At 40.5% G+C, this 15,398-nt stretch overlaps 1 protein-coding gene across 1 annotated transcript in view; it reads left to right on the top strand.

The window, feature by feature from the left end:
- Nucleotides 1-13,407, top strand: part of Slc35f1 (solute carrier family 35 member F1) — a 391,542-nt gene extending 378,135 nt beyond the window's left edge. The window contains exon 8 of the mRNA XM_005073294.4: nucleotides 9,985-13,407. Coding sequence (XP_005073351.1) covers nucleotides 9,985-10,209 — 225 coding nt within the window. The 3' untranslated portion in view covers nucleotides 10,210-13,407. The remainder of the gene's footprint in view (nucleotides 1-9,984) is intronic.
- Nucleotides 13,408-15,398: the final 1,991 nt, after the last annotated feature.

The raw sequence follows: 15,398 nt of genomic DNA on the forward strand, positions 1-15,398 counted from the left end.
ACTAAGGTGCTTGGTCTTTTCCTATCTGTACCGATAACATTAGTCTTAATTTGGGTTTGAATTATCCAGAAAAAGAATGGTTGAAAGGCATTAGGAAAAAGTATTCATAGTCTCTAGAAACTGCTGATTTGGGTGACTGTCAGAAGATAGTGTTCAGTGTTCACATTTGGCATCTTTCAAAGTATTTATAGAAGAAAGAAGTACTACAACATTTAACTAGCAAGAGTTAGCTCTTTTGTTTTTTTTAACAAAAAGTAAGAGAAAAGAAAAGGGGGGAAATGAGCTGAAACAATGTTAGGGTACCACTTGGGGAGTTGGAAAGTACTTGACAAAATGCATGTCTCTCACCATGTCATTTATTTCCTGGAAGTAAACCCAGAAGTTAAATATTTTTAATGGAGTTAATGATAACACAAAATGATTTTGTTAGTGTAGTTCATAGACAAAATTAGGCAGTCCCACACCAGCATGTTTGTGTTTATGTTTCTCTGGAGCCAAGTCTGTCTGGCATCCTTGGCTCGAATAGCAATTGGCATGGACCAGAGTGGTAGAGATCAGGTCCAGGCAGGGCCTTTCATCAGAGTGTTGTAAGCAGGTCATAGCTTCCATTATGTCCAAAATTAGCCACCAGCATCTCATGGCTCTGTCCTCAACAACTATCCTTTGAGGCAAAAGGTGTGGCCCCCTGGGCCCACTGAGAAACACATGGCTACAGAGTGACTGCCATTGCTAAGCTAACTTCTCCTTCCAACCCCAGGACACACAATAGGTTGACTATTTCTCTTTGAAGTGGACACTCTTCACAATGTGTCCACCTTTAATCCCTGTGTAAAGTAGAGGCTCAACAGACTAAGGAATCACTTTTAGCTGGCCTTCACCAGAATGACACCACATTCAACTTCATTGGCATTTTACCTTACTTAGTCATTGAAGTGTCATTATTCTACTCTGATACTCGAGACCAAACTAACAACCATCCTTTATTTTAAAAACACTTACATTTATTTATTTTGTGGGATGCATATGCCACAGCACATGTTCAGAGATCAGAATCAATTCTGTCTTTCACCATGTGGGTTCCAGGAATTGGACTTGGGTCTTCCCAGTTAGCAGAGAACTCCTTTACTGACCGGACTATCTCACAGCCCCCCCACCAAACTTCCTTTTTAAAAATAATTTATATAAATATATTGGAAACTACTTTATCTACTAGTTCTTCAAAATTAGACACAAAGACATGAAAAAGAAAGCAATATGTTTGAACATTGGTGAAGATTTACCTCTGTCTGCCATGCTAGCCATAGAAGACGCTGCCAGATCAGGAATGATGTTTAAAATTATTTGTATTTATTCATTGAAAACTTTATGCTTGTGTACAATGTATTTTGATCATACCAACTATCTATTTCCCTCCCTCCAACTTTCTCTAGTCACCCCAACTCCCCATTCAACTTGATGTCATCTTCCTTTTATTTATTTATTTTATATCCAATTAGTGGCTGTCCATAAGTGAATGGAAAATGGGTGTGAGATTACCTATGAAGCATGACAACCTACCAGTGGCCATATACCCAAGAAAAACGATTCTCCCTCCCCTACAGCCATCAACTTCCAATAACTATGCAGCTAGTTGTAGAACAGAATGAGCCCTTCCCCAGCTATGCTAAAGTTTTCATGATTCAGGAACCATTTTTCTTGAGAATTTCATACTTGGCTACACTATGTTTATATCATTTCCACTCTGACCTCTCCCTATTTTAACTCCTCCCATGAACCCCTCCCTGGCCATAACCCTCCTCTTTTGTAATTGCCTGTTAAAATTTGCACATCAGTCTATGAGACTAGCTGAGTACTTCTAGGAGTCATTTCACTGACAATGTCTCCAGTCTTGTTTAGTTCTATCTTGTGTCTCTGGTGTGTCCTGCCTTTCTTTGGGTCTTGGCCCTCAGAGGTGAGCTCCTTCTCAAGGACTCTAGCTACATCCATCATTAATTGGTGAGTCCCACAGTTTCTGTGTTATCTTTACCTCAGCACATCTTGTAGGCAGGACAAATTGTGGGTTGAAAGGTTTGTGGTTGGGTCGCTGTCTCAGTCCCTCCACTGGAAGTCTAGCCAGTCAGCAGAGAGGCTTCACCCAGCAAATAGGAACAAATTCAGAGACCCACAGCCAAACATTAGGTGGAGCTCAGGGAAGCCTGCAGAAAACAGGGAGGAAGGATTATAGGACCCAGTGGGTCAAGAGCACAAGAAAACTCACAAAACCAACCAACCTGGGCCCATAGGGGCTCACAGAGACTGAACTGGCAACCAGGGAACCTGCATAGGACTGACCTAGGCCATCTGCATATATGTTACGGCTGTGTAACATGGTCTTCTTGTGGGACTGCTAACAGTGAGAGCAGGGGCTGTTTTTTACTCTGACCTGCTTTTGGGACCCATTCCTCCTAATGGACTGACTTGTTCAGCCTTAAAAGAAGAGAAGTCTAGTCTCACTGCAACTTGATATGCCTTGGCTGGTTGATATCCAAGGGAGGCCTGCCTGTATCTGGAGAGAAACAGTGGAGGAATAGGGTGGGGGTGGGGGGTGGGAGGGCATAAAGGAGGTAAAGGGAAGGAATTAGGAGGAGAGGGAGGGGAAACTTTGTTGTGGTGGCAAAAACAACAAAAAAATAAATAACAAACAAAAAATGATCAGTTCAACTTCCCTAGATGGAAATGCTTATCAGCAGTTCTTGAATTCATGGTAACAGCCATAGTAACAGCCATGGTAACAGTGCATAGCCTTGGGAATGACCAGTCTCTGGTATTTACTGTTCTTATTCATGGTAGTGTTGTTTTCTGGAGCACATGTTAAGCGAGCAGGTTCCCAGGTGCTACCCTCTTAGATGTTGAAAATACGGGGAGGTAAGTGTCCTTTTAAAGAGTAACTAGAACTAGAAATTATATAATTATTGCAGTCACATATATACCACATAGGTGTGTGTGTGTGTGTGTGTGTATGTGTGTGTTTTAGAGAAAGAGAGAAAACAGAGACTGTAGATCATATGCATATTGGCTTAATTTAGATAAAAGACAAATATTATGTTTATCCACTTTTGCTGTTTCCTCTTAGCTACTGAGACCATTTAAATACCTTTTCCTTTTAAAAATTTAACCTGATTCATCTCCCACCTTCCAAATGCATTGTTCTGTGCTTTCTTGGCCCCTATATGAGACATAAATCCCTCTTGTGTCTTCCTCATCTGGATCTTTTAAGACAGGGTGCCCTGTATCCTAGGCTGGTCTCAAACCCACTACAAAGCCAAAGAGGACCTTGGTTCCGAGTGTTTGCCACCACATCCCTTCTGCATTTTTAGGTATCAAACCCAGGGCTTCAAGCATTCTAGAGAAGCACTGAGCAAGCGAGCTATATCCCAGTCTCTCCCATTCTTTGTCATCCTCATCCTCATCATTGTCTTTCACTTCCTCTTCTTCATCTGTGTTTCTTCATATATATCCAGAGCTCCACTCCAAGTCTTCCATTCCTCTACTCCCTTCTTCCAAGAGACCTTAGTATTATTTCCATTCTCCCTTCATACCTCAGGGATAGTAATCATTTTGAGTATGAAAACTGTCATACACTTAGGAAATGTGGATCCTGAGGCAGTCTTTTGCACATGGAGGACCACTCAAGTTCTCCTTTGCTAACCTCTATGGATTTTCTAGACAAGCATCAAAAGCAAAGCTTTCCTGGAAGCAACTTCTCCCTTCCTCACATAACAGTGATGTGTTATCCATTGATTGCGATCAGAGCAGAATGTATACAACGGTGTGTTTCATTATGCCTTATTTTGGTTTTGGGGTGGGGCTTTTGTTGTTTTAGGCAGGAGTTCACTATGTAGTCCCTGCTGGCTGGGAAGCCACTACTTAGACCAGACTGGCTGGAACCCTACCTCTGCCTCTGCTTCCTGAGTTCTGGAATTAAAGTAGTATGTAGCCATGCCTGACTCATTTGACACTTTGATATATATCATATGTAGATTATACCAGCCATCCCACTGCTCTCTTTCCCCCATCTCACTAGAACACCTCTCTATACTTATTTTCACTGGGACTGTATGAATTTATATCCCTACCAACAGTGAGTGTAGGTTCTTTCCCTCAACATTGCTAGAATGTGTGCACTCTTCTCTCTCTCTCTCTCTCTCTCTCTCTCTCTCTCTGTGTGTGTGTGTGTATGTGTGTGTGTGTGTGTGTGCTGAAACTTCATATGTCTGTGTTTTATCTGTAAATTTCCTGTTGATTTCTAGGTTGGTTCTACTATAAGATAATGTAAAGTAATTATTTTATTTTAGTAAGATTTGTTTTATGATGTAAGGTATGGTTAAGGGAAGTACAATTACAATTTAGTTTCAGAATTTAAATTATGTCCATCCATGCTCTCTGCTTGTCTGGTCTTTAGGGTTTCTTCTGAAGTCAGTTTTCACTTAGATCTTCTTTATAAGCAATTTGACACTTGTCTCTTTGAGGAATCTTCCTTTATTCTGTGTTCTTAGCACATTAGCTATAATGGCGCTTGGAAAGGCAACATTCTGGTCTTGTCTATTTGGGGCTCTAAATGTCTCTCGCACTTGGTTGCCTGTTTCTCTCCCCAGAGCAGGGAAGTTTTCTTCTACAATGTTCTGGGTGTGTTATCTAAGCTTCTTACTTTGCATCTTAGCTTCCTTTTTCTACATCAGGGATTTGCAGGTTTGGTCTCTTAATTGTGTCTTGAGGATTTAAATATTGTTTCCAGGATCTTTTTCTTTATTGCTATCTGAGTGCAATTCCTCTTGTTTTCAAAGCCTGTTATTGTTTCTTCTACCTGGTCCTGTCTGGTCATGCTTCTTTTCACTAGTTGAATTGATTTATTCAACTTCATATTTCAAAACTTTCCACTTTCCTCTGAATGCCTACTTTCACGCTGAATTTCTCATTCAAATTTCTGAATTCTTCATCCGGGTTTTAAGTTGGCTTATTCGCTTCATTAATCTTTTCCTTTGAATTCTTGTTGAGGGCACTGGTCATCTTTAAAAGCAGACTCTTAAATTTTATGTTCAGCATTTTGACCATTTTAATACTTTTGGATTCAGTTATTGAGAATTACGAAGCTTTGGAGCCCTGGTGCTGCCTGGCTTTCTCACATTTCTTGTGTTCCTGTGTTGTAACTTCTATGTCTTTTGTATCTTGTCTGGGTTGGTATATGGATCTTTCTAGAGAACAGCTTTCTCTTGAGGCCCCAACACCCAGTGCTGCTTAGTGAGGAGCAAATAAACTCTTGCAACAGCAACACCAACTAAGCAAAGTAGGTTGTATATATTTTTGTCTAACTATAACAAAAAATTCTTTTTTGGATGTATTTATTTTATTTATATATATATGAACATGTTGTTCACATATATGTATGCTCAACTCATACATGCCCCGTGCATGAAGAGGTCAGAGAGTATCAAATCTCCTGGAACTGGAGTTATAGATGAGCCCCTGTGTGGGTGCTGGGAGCCTCTGCAAGAGCAATAAGTGCTGCTAACCATCTCTCCAGCCCCCATAAAAATAAATTTAAGAAAGCTGATAAACCACCAGTAATCATAAAATAGAAAGTGGCAAAAATAACCTAAAATAAAGTAAGAAGTTAAAATTAATAGGATAATAACAATAAATGTGAAATAAAATGTCATAGAACTAAAGAAGGTGAACCAAGTTCAAACAGAAATAGAAAACTAGAAAGGAACACAAGAAATAGGAGGAGAAAGGAACAAGAAATTGCAAAATGTCGGATTACTAAAAGAAAAAGTACATAGACGAAATTTGATGAGAGAATGAAGAGGACTAAAAATTAAAACACTGGGGAACTGACACTCAGGGCTGGCAAATATCCAAATTAAAGTGCGTCAGAGAGATGAGAAAGCAGAGACCCGAATTCTTCCCTGAAGGAAGAGCGCTGAGGAAACCCAGCTCTCCACCTGCTGGTGTCTGTGCTCTCAAATCTTGCTCCACAGTAAACTTTCTGTAAGAGAGGAGCAGTCTGATAATCTGGGTTTAGAGTTCTTGGTCCCACCCAGAAGCAAATCTCCCGTAGCAAGGAGGCAGATTCCAAGAAGACAGGCCTACCACCAGGAACTCAGAACCCTTAGACTCCTAGTAGTCTATGGTGGTAGGGCTAGCTCCTTAACGGGTCAGGCCACTGTCAATGCACCCTTCAGAGTCCAATTTCCCCATTACTTCAACTTCCCATAGCAGTTGTAAACCTTCCAGACATTGTCACAGGGTGGACCCAAGCTACCCGACTGGAGGTTGTTACTTTTTTTCAGGCCCCAAAGTAGTTCCATCTCAAACAGCAGGTCCCTCTCTCTCAGGATAGTAACTGATAACAACCCTCTGAGATACTTGGAGTGATGGAGCGGATTTCTTTAAAGTGCTGCCCTGTTACGAGGGAAAATCCAATGTCAGTGGGATTTATCCCACTGGTTTAAGGATGGCAAAGACCATGGCTTTCCTGTGGCCAGGACAGTGAGTCTTGTCTTTAGGGTTGCCTATAATGGCCAGGCTTTCCTGTGCCCATGGTTTTACCTACTCTTTCCCCTAGGAATCTGTGATCAGTTCTCTGCACATTATCATCTTTCTGTTTGTTCTTTCATTACAGCTTTCTTGTCACATTTTTCTTCCCAGTTCTCATTCTCAATCTCTCTCTCCTTCCTGCCTCTACTCCTTCCAATCCTCCCTCCCTCTGCCTTTCTTTCCTAGAATACAAACTTTCTTTTATTATCCCAACTCTTCCTATTCACAGAATTTCGTGATGGAAACTGATAATTCACCACCTTCCTCCAGAAACCTTGATATATTTATCAATGTACTGTGGAATTTTGAAATCTTTCTATTTGTGTAGGTTGAAGTCTATTGAATTTATGGGCTTATTAAAATTCAACTTACACATCTGATGCCAAAAATAAAGTGAAAATTTGGTGTCTGATTACCATGTTAACTAAATACAGTAGCATGATAAATGAAAGACCCAGAGACAGATATTGGGGTTCAAGCATCAAGTTGAAGATTAGAGGAGCATAGCAGCCAAGCCACTAACTCTTAACTCTACCTCAGGCTGAAAGGGCTGATCCTGTCTCCACCAGCTCTCAACAAGTCTTAGACTGATGCCTCTTAAAGCACGGCTGGAGAATAATCCTGAGACTGACTACTGAAGACCCTGCTGCTATCTTTATACATCTTTAGTGTTGGGATTCCAGGCTATCCATCTTTTGAAAAAAGATTAGAGTGAGTTCTGTATAGGTTAAATAGGAATAAACTGGAACTATACCACGTGCTTCATTCAAAAGCTGTGCCCTGTTGTAGATTCATGGATCGAGCTTATAGTTCCACATCCAGAACAGGGCTGATCCTTATGAAAGATACAACTACAACAGTGGCAATGAAACTAATATGAATTGCATGTCTGTGGCAAGGTGGCTGTTCCAAGTGCTTTACATGTTTTCTCTAATATGATTTTTAGAGTTATCATACACTCTACAGGCATTGATTGATGTGGAAGTGTACCTGAAAAGTACAAGAAAGTTGTCAAGAATTAAAGCTAGGAAGCAGCAGGGCTGAGACTTAAATCTGGTTCGAGGGTTAGAAGGTAGCAGTTAATACAAAACCCCACTGTTGGCCTCCCCATTTTCACGTGCTGAAAGAGCAGTAGGCACCTACGGCCATGACACAGTCTTCACTTGAAACAAAAACACGTGAGCAGAGTAGCAAAAGCATTCATAAAATATTCAAGATGATGATGATGATGCTATTAGAAGCAAAGCCACTCAGTGTACCAAGAGCCACCTGAAGGATGAGCCCCTGGACTCTGATTTCAGGAAGTGAGCCTAGAGGTGAGCCAGCTTTCTGAGATCATGGAGAATAGCACTGGGATGCTCATTTTTCCCTGGATTTTTTGAGTCGTGACTCAAAGAACAAGCCACATTTATTTTCATTAAGGAAAACCTATTAATTATTTCAAGTTAATTAAGTGGATCTGCTCCAAGTTGAGTTTAGTATATAAATCCACATTCAAAGTGCTACCATCTGACCTGAATGTGAAAAAATAAGGGGATCTGGGAACAGAGTGAAGAGTTCTGTGGGAAGAAAGTCAGAAAAGAGCCTTTCATCTTAGCTACTCTGGTTCTGCAGAAAGAGAAAGATGGAGAGAAAGTACACCATAGTAAGGCTTTTAGCCTCAAGCTCAATTTTTTTCTGTGTGTCATTGACAAAACTGTCTTTTCCATTGTTGGGTAAGCATCCTTCTAGCTTGTTTACAATCGCCATGTAACTGACCTTCAAAATCTCAGCATCACCTTCCTATTTTCCCTCTTTCAGCTTTAGCTCATCTTCGTCTGTTTACCAGTTGCTGCTACTTCTAGAGTATGAACTTGAAAGACAGACAATAAAAATAAAAGAGATCTTTTCTGTAATAGACAGAGGGTGTGGTGTGTTAGTTACTTTTCCATTGCTGTGGTAAGAAACCATGACCAAGGGAGCCTGTGAAAGAAGGCATCTGTTTGGGACTTACAGTTGTAGAGTGAGACCATGTTCACCATGGTGGAAAGCATGGCATCAGGCAGGCAAGCATGGCAGTACTGAGGCAGTACCTGGGAGCTCTCACATCTTGAGACAACAACCATGATGTGCAGATAGCCAACTGGGAATGGCATGGGCTTTTGAAACCTCACAGCCTGACTGAAGTGATATACTTCCTCCAAGAAGGCCACACCTCCTAATCCTTCCCAAATTGGGGACCACGTATTCAAAAATATGAGCTTATGGTGGCCATTCTCATTCAAACCACCACAGTGATCAAGACTGGGTTGATAGCAATTGTCTTAATAGAGGTCTGGTATGTCCTAATTGCATTGTATTGTTTTGGTCTATCTGGACCTCTGTTTCTCCAGGGACTAGTAAGTCCTTGAAGGGGAGAGCCAGGCTTTTTTTCCATTCTATTTCCCTGGTACATAATTGCATGTTTCAGTCACAGCAGACATTGTAAGAAACCATGAAGGGTTGAGTGAGTAAATCTATAAAGAATAAAGGAGTGAAAGTGTGTAACTCAGTAAAACAAGAAAATTGGCAATTCTTGTCTTTTAACCTTATTCTCTCCAATGAAGCTCCTCAAGAAGGTCCAAAGTCATAATTTTTCACATGCATTCTGGACATTATAAACCTATACAACCCACTCTTACACCACACATACACACACATACACACACACACACACACACACACACACACACACACACACTCCAAAGCAACAAAACTACAAGACATAAAACCCTCTGAAGTGTCAAGCAAATTGTTTAGAAAGAAGAACACAGCACATTTGGACCGGTTTGGTTTGGTTTCTGATGAGTAGGGCAGGAATGCAGTGTTTTACTGCATCTCCCGTTCGAGGATAATCTAATCTTGCAGTGGTAGTTACTGAAATCAGTAACAGTTCTTACAAGGGAGACAAATCATATCTGCTCTGGGTTACAGCAAAACAGAATGCCCTGCCACTGCTGTCAGTAAGAGCACCCTTGTTTGTAGCTTCATTATGCCCTTAAATGAAATATCTATATTTCTTCTGGGTTTAATGAGGCCATAGACAACTGACTCTCTACAGAGTAATGTTGGAGATTTTTTTTTTGCTTTGAATGTGATATATTCTAATTTGTGCTCAACTACCCTTCCCAAGCAATTCAGGTTCTCAAATGGGCATTTTAGGGACAATTAGCTAAATGTTCCTCTCATTAGCCACAGGGCCTAGAAAAAGACAAAGGGAATCAATAAGACAAAGCCAGTCTAGGAGAGCATTCACTGTCCATCAGAAGGACCAGCTACCTCATTGAGTTATGTGTTCCTGCAGGAGGCAGCTTCTCCCAGCCCATACATCATTAACCTGTCAGTGGCGGCTACGATTATCTGCTCAATCACCTTTCTGTTCTGTTTTAGTTTTCAGGGCTTTACCTCCTGTCTTTCTTCACCATCCTCATTGGGCTGGTGCTCTACTCCTCCACCTCCACGTACATAGCCCAGGATCCCCGAGTGTACAAGCAATTCCGTAATCCTTCAGGACCTGTTGCGGACTTACCCAGCACGGCTCAGGTGGAGCCTTCAGTCACCTATACCAGCCTGGGCCAGGAGACAGAAGAAGAGCCCCATGTACGTGTGGCCTAGGGTGAGGCCTGCCCTGCCCACTAAGGACAACTCAAAGGCCATGCGTTACTCATCATCTCTGTATTGTACATAGAGAAAGGTATTTAGTAGGTGCAGTTTGACAGGTGGACCGCAAGGTAGCTATTCCTCCTTTTGTCAAAGGAAACAAGCTGAAGGCCACTGGAGACACAGGCTTCAATCCACCTGATTCAGAGAGAGGCTTGGATATTATGTGTCCTGACCCAACCCCCCACCACCCTGCATTAATTACTGTGAAAATTTTTGAATCAAAAGCAAGTATTATTGTTACTATGATTTTTATTATTGTTGTTACTGTTATTACACCGACTTTCAGGAGGAGGTTTTGTATTCCTGGTGGGAATTATTGCCAGACCCTCACGAAGTCAGCATACACCCCTTTTCTATGGCAAGTCACTTTTTAAGAAGCATACTTTTTGTTTTGTTTTGCACAGACTATATGAGTGATGCATGCCACAGAAGCTCTACCCTTCAGATGTTCCCTCATCCTGGTGACCTTGTGGCTAATGGTTTCCTCTGTCACCTGTTGGATTGCCTGCTCAATAAGGATTTTGTGCTGTGACCCCTGTGGGGAGGGGAAACTGACCATATAATTCTCTATTCTAGGAATAGATATAAAACAAACATTTTAGCCTTTTTATATTTCATTTTCTGCTTACTCCAGGCCATTGGGTTTCTTTTGGGCCAGGAGATTCACTTAATCAGGCCGTGTGACTACAGGATAAGAATTCTCCTATTTTTGTAGCTTGCAGGAAATCCTCTAAGTAAAATCACTTATGTTTAGGATTGTAAGATTTTTTTTCTGTCCTTCCCTATATCTCTCTCCTCAAAAATTAGCTTCTGTTTTAATTTTTTCTCAATGATGTCATGGAAATTAATCAAATACTGAAAAAGCCATGATCTTTGCCCTCTTAGTTATATAGTACCTCTTTGGGAGTACGTCAATGACGACACTATCTTTATTGTGGGACATTACTTTTTATGCCATCTCTTGGAGCAAGGTACTGATGTGGAACAATCTCTGTTTGTGGCTCATGTTCTGCCCCCCTAGTAGTGGTAAAGATATCACTACTGAAAAGTCTGGCATTTTGGTTACAATGGATACCCATCTAATAGCCGAATACAAAGATAAGCATTCATACGCACAGAGGATACTACAGTATCCCAGTAAAGCTTGATACATCGCTAGTTTAATCAGTTCTGTTGTCTCCACAATGTCTTCCCCCACCACCAACAGAGGAAATTGAGAACATCCACAGACTTTTATAATAATTTAGAATATATTCCTTATGTCTGTGTGGAAGTACTCTGTAACTTGACTGACTCCAACACCATTCAAAAGGATCCATTATGGAACTATGGATTTTGTGTAAATGTTCATGAATTTTGAGACAATTCAAGTCAATATATTTTAATCAAGCAAGCAAAACAAAACACTAGTGGGGGGGAATCTCATAAAGTAAGAACAGATTGCAGTAGGGCCTGGACAAGGCCTAAACGCGCCAGGCAGGGCCCCTGCCTGTTCACCAGTCAGCCTCTGGCCTCTTTGCCATCCTTCTCCTGTGAAGTCATCGTGATCCACTTTGACAAGTCTCATAAGAACAGCACACATCCAAAATGAGTAATGTGCTTGGAAACTGTAACTCAGTTAAAGTATTTTTTCATTGGAAAATATAACGTTTCTTCTAGAGTATTATTTAGTTCTGAACTAGGAGAAAGGAAGAAAAGTGGGTTTCTGATATGCATATTTCATGTCAAATTTCCCCTATGGAACTAGGTTTCCTTTGCTTGGGTGGGGTGGACATGGGGGAGAAAGGTTTGGGCTAAAGCTACAAGTCACATCCTACAACCTTGCCAACATCTGCTCTCTGCTCTCTGCTACCTTTTAAGCCAATTAAATACCTTTCTCTGAAGATTTTGTCTATTCAGATCCGAAGACCTTTACAGACTGTGCTTTTATTTTTGTGTTTACATTCCTTTGATTTGCATAATTTACTTGATTTGTTGCATTTTTAGTATTTATTTTAAGCCAAATGTCTTTGTCTTTTTTACTCATTCTTATGACACTGATTTGTAGACACTCGGTAAACTCTTATGAGAAACAAGTGGCTGAAACTGTTTCCGAGTTTGTTCAGTGGGCTAGGAACATGTTTAAGTTTAAAGTATGAAAAGGTTTGCAGTTACCTGATGGCTGAAGGTTGCCATCTGGACCATTTTTATAGGATGTTTTAATTGACTCCATTGTATGAAAATCAAGTGTAACTATCAAGATGAATTCAGTGTATACTTTTTGTCATTGGATGTCTTTGTTATCAGACATTCATGCCATTGGATTACTTCACCTGTGTTGGTTTATCACCATTTATAAAGCTGGCCATCCAAGATCAGAAGTTTGGAACTGACCCTTAAGGAAAAAAAGACAAACGTTTCAAAGAGCCATGTTTTCAGTAGGAAAACACTGGTGGTTTGAGAGTGGGGAGGAGTGGGAATAGGGTAACATTAGCCGTAGCTGTTTTAGTTTCTGAGATTCCATAACCTCCTCGGTAGACACCAGGAAGAATTTCAGCATTTTACTCCACCACTGTCCTCTCCTCAGTGAATGAGAACAGTCCTTTGTATGACTGCTGACAAGGAGCAAACCACAGCTCTCTTCAGCCTTGCCAGAGATGAGTAGTGGTTTTCACTTCCTCACTGGAAACTTGCACTGGGGACAGAACTTGCCTTGGTCAGTCAGATCTCCCCACAGCTTCAAACACATATCCAGGTAGACCAAGCAATGGACAATTTTACTCCACTGTGTCCCATCGAAGCATTTCTATGTTTAGTTTAGGCATTGCTAACTTGTGCTATTAACCTTTTGACAAGCTTGTAGTATTGTTTGCTTGGGGTTTATTTTTGATTTGTAACCATTTAGTAGTCCCCAGCTAGCTATCAGTACAGATTTTACCCCATGGGTAGGAGTCTATCTTCATACCACGTAACGAAGCACACTAATCCTGACACCACAATGGAAACTATGAACCAAGATAGAAACAAAAAGAGAAAAAAGAACTTCACACTGGAAACCTGAACAAGCAATCCACCTCTCCTATGTGCATGCTCCCCCATGGACTGGCTGTGGCAATGTAACACCTGTACAATGTTTTCAAATAAAAATACATGCTTTAGGAAAGCAGCCCACTTCTGGCTCTCTCGCGTGTTTGTCTGCACTGTGACAATCGTGACAGCAGTTCCCTTGAGATGCTAGAAATAGCAACAACGGCAGAGAACCCAGCACATGTCAAAATAAAAACCAGAGAGAAAATAGCTCCAAATTAGGTATGGCATAGTCTCTGAACTGGAGTTTCAAGAAATAGAATTAAACACATTTGTAATTTGCTTCAGGGCACTAAAAAAGGCTGTTGGGATACAACTTACATGTCTAGATGGAAAACTCATTCAGTATAACGAAAAACTACCCCCTGAGAAATGGTTTCTGATGAAGAAATTTCCGGATACCCTGCCCTGGGCACAGCAGCAGGCCTAGCCGTGAGCATTCTTCCAGACTAGGACATTTATGAAGCAGAGAGTACCCAGGTTCCTCCTTAGAGAGCACCAACCCTCACCTCTCCCCAGCTAACTGCTTTCAGCCTTGCATCCAACCAGTCTATGCATTTACTTTGTTTGTACATCCTTGCCACTTAAGTTCATAATCAGACCTTCAAAAATAAATAAACCAGCATGATTGTATGTCTGAGTCAAAATATTTTTAAATCTATTTTTCAGCAAAGAGGCACAACCCCACACCAAGTACTTTTTAAAACACTTTACAAAGTGCAAACTGACATCAGAAATTTAACACGTATAAATAATTTGCTTCAAAAATACTTTTCCTTATAAACCTTTCTCTGAAAACTATTTTATTTTATTTAGGAAGCTCCTTGGTCAAAAATGAAATGAAGTTGAACTTCAGTCCAGTCCTGTGTCCAGACATCCAGCAGTTTCAAAAGACTTGGTCCAAATTACCAATGTGTGTGTTATGTTCCACCTATTTGCCCAATGAGTTGTCATTTTCTTAAGAGAAAGAACCAATTTCCTAAATACAGACCTCCGGCAATAGCAAGATGAGGAAGCATTAGAATTTCATAACTATTTATAAGAAGGAAAACAACACAAACAAACAAAATAACACTAAAATTCACAGGCCGGCTGTCATTGAGTAGATTGTCTTTTTTCCCCACAAGAAAATAAACTGTAATGTGTGATATAATAGCCCAACACAGATCCAGCTAATCTGTTCAGTGCCCAGAAAAACACTTAGCACATGGAAGTCATTCATACATCTTATTTTACTAGAATCCACCTGCAAACCCGTAAATACAAAGCACAAATGTGAATAATTCTATTACAAAATGTTGCCTTCCTTCTCTGAGCTCTTTTTCATTCTGATAAAATCCTTGTTCTTGTGACTGAAAAGAATCAGCACATCCACTCAAGTTCCCGCTTCCAGGGAACTTAAAAAATCACTGACAATGTTTAAAGACCTCCAGGTTCGAGGTGAGGTAGAAAACAACAAAAATCTTCATTTTCAAATAAAATTTTATATTTATATCATGCCTTCTTAATCATGCAATCCAGTCACACTTTTTTATTCTTCATTTTTTGATATTCTTCTCTCTTTCTCATTTCTACAATCAGAGGGCTCATTAGGGTCCATATATGAAGGGATTAAAAAAATCTACTGCAGCTGAAAAGCCCTGCCACTTCCAGGTGGCCTGTACTGAGACTCAAGAAGATAAGACATTGAGTGTCACTCTTCAGACAGTTAGTCAAGTCTCCTGCAAACATGACCGCATAATGGTGAACAAGGCCAACAATCTATCAGAGGGAGCCAGTCTGATGGAATAGGCTACAATATCAGCACCACCCATCTGGTGTGGGCAAGAAAAAAGTCCATAAAAGCATAAAAAATGAGCTCGTTCATTGGGTATTAGCCATAGAGCTAGGGGAATCCCACAGACTAAAGGATCATTTCACAACAAGAAAGATAAATGCTACTTTGCATCCTGAAAAGCAATCTTACTGAACTCATTGTCTCAAATTGGTGTCGCTGGTTAAAATGTATCACCTATAGATGTATGTACAAATTGCATTAAGTAGGCTGAGCACAAGATTCATGATAATCCATTAAT

Source organism: Mesocricetus auratus, unplaced genomic scaffold (genome assembly GCF_017639785.1).
Source record: "Mesocricetus auratus isolate SY011 unplaced genomic scaffold, BCM_Maur_2.0 Super-Scaffold_100018, whole genome shotgun sequence".
Classification (NCBI taxonomy): Eukaryota; Metazoa; Chordata; class Mammalia; order Rodentia; family Cricetidae; genus Mesocricetus; species Mesocricetus auratus.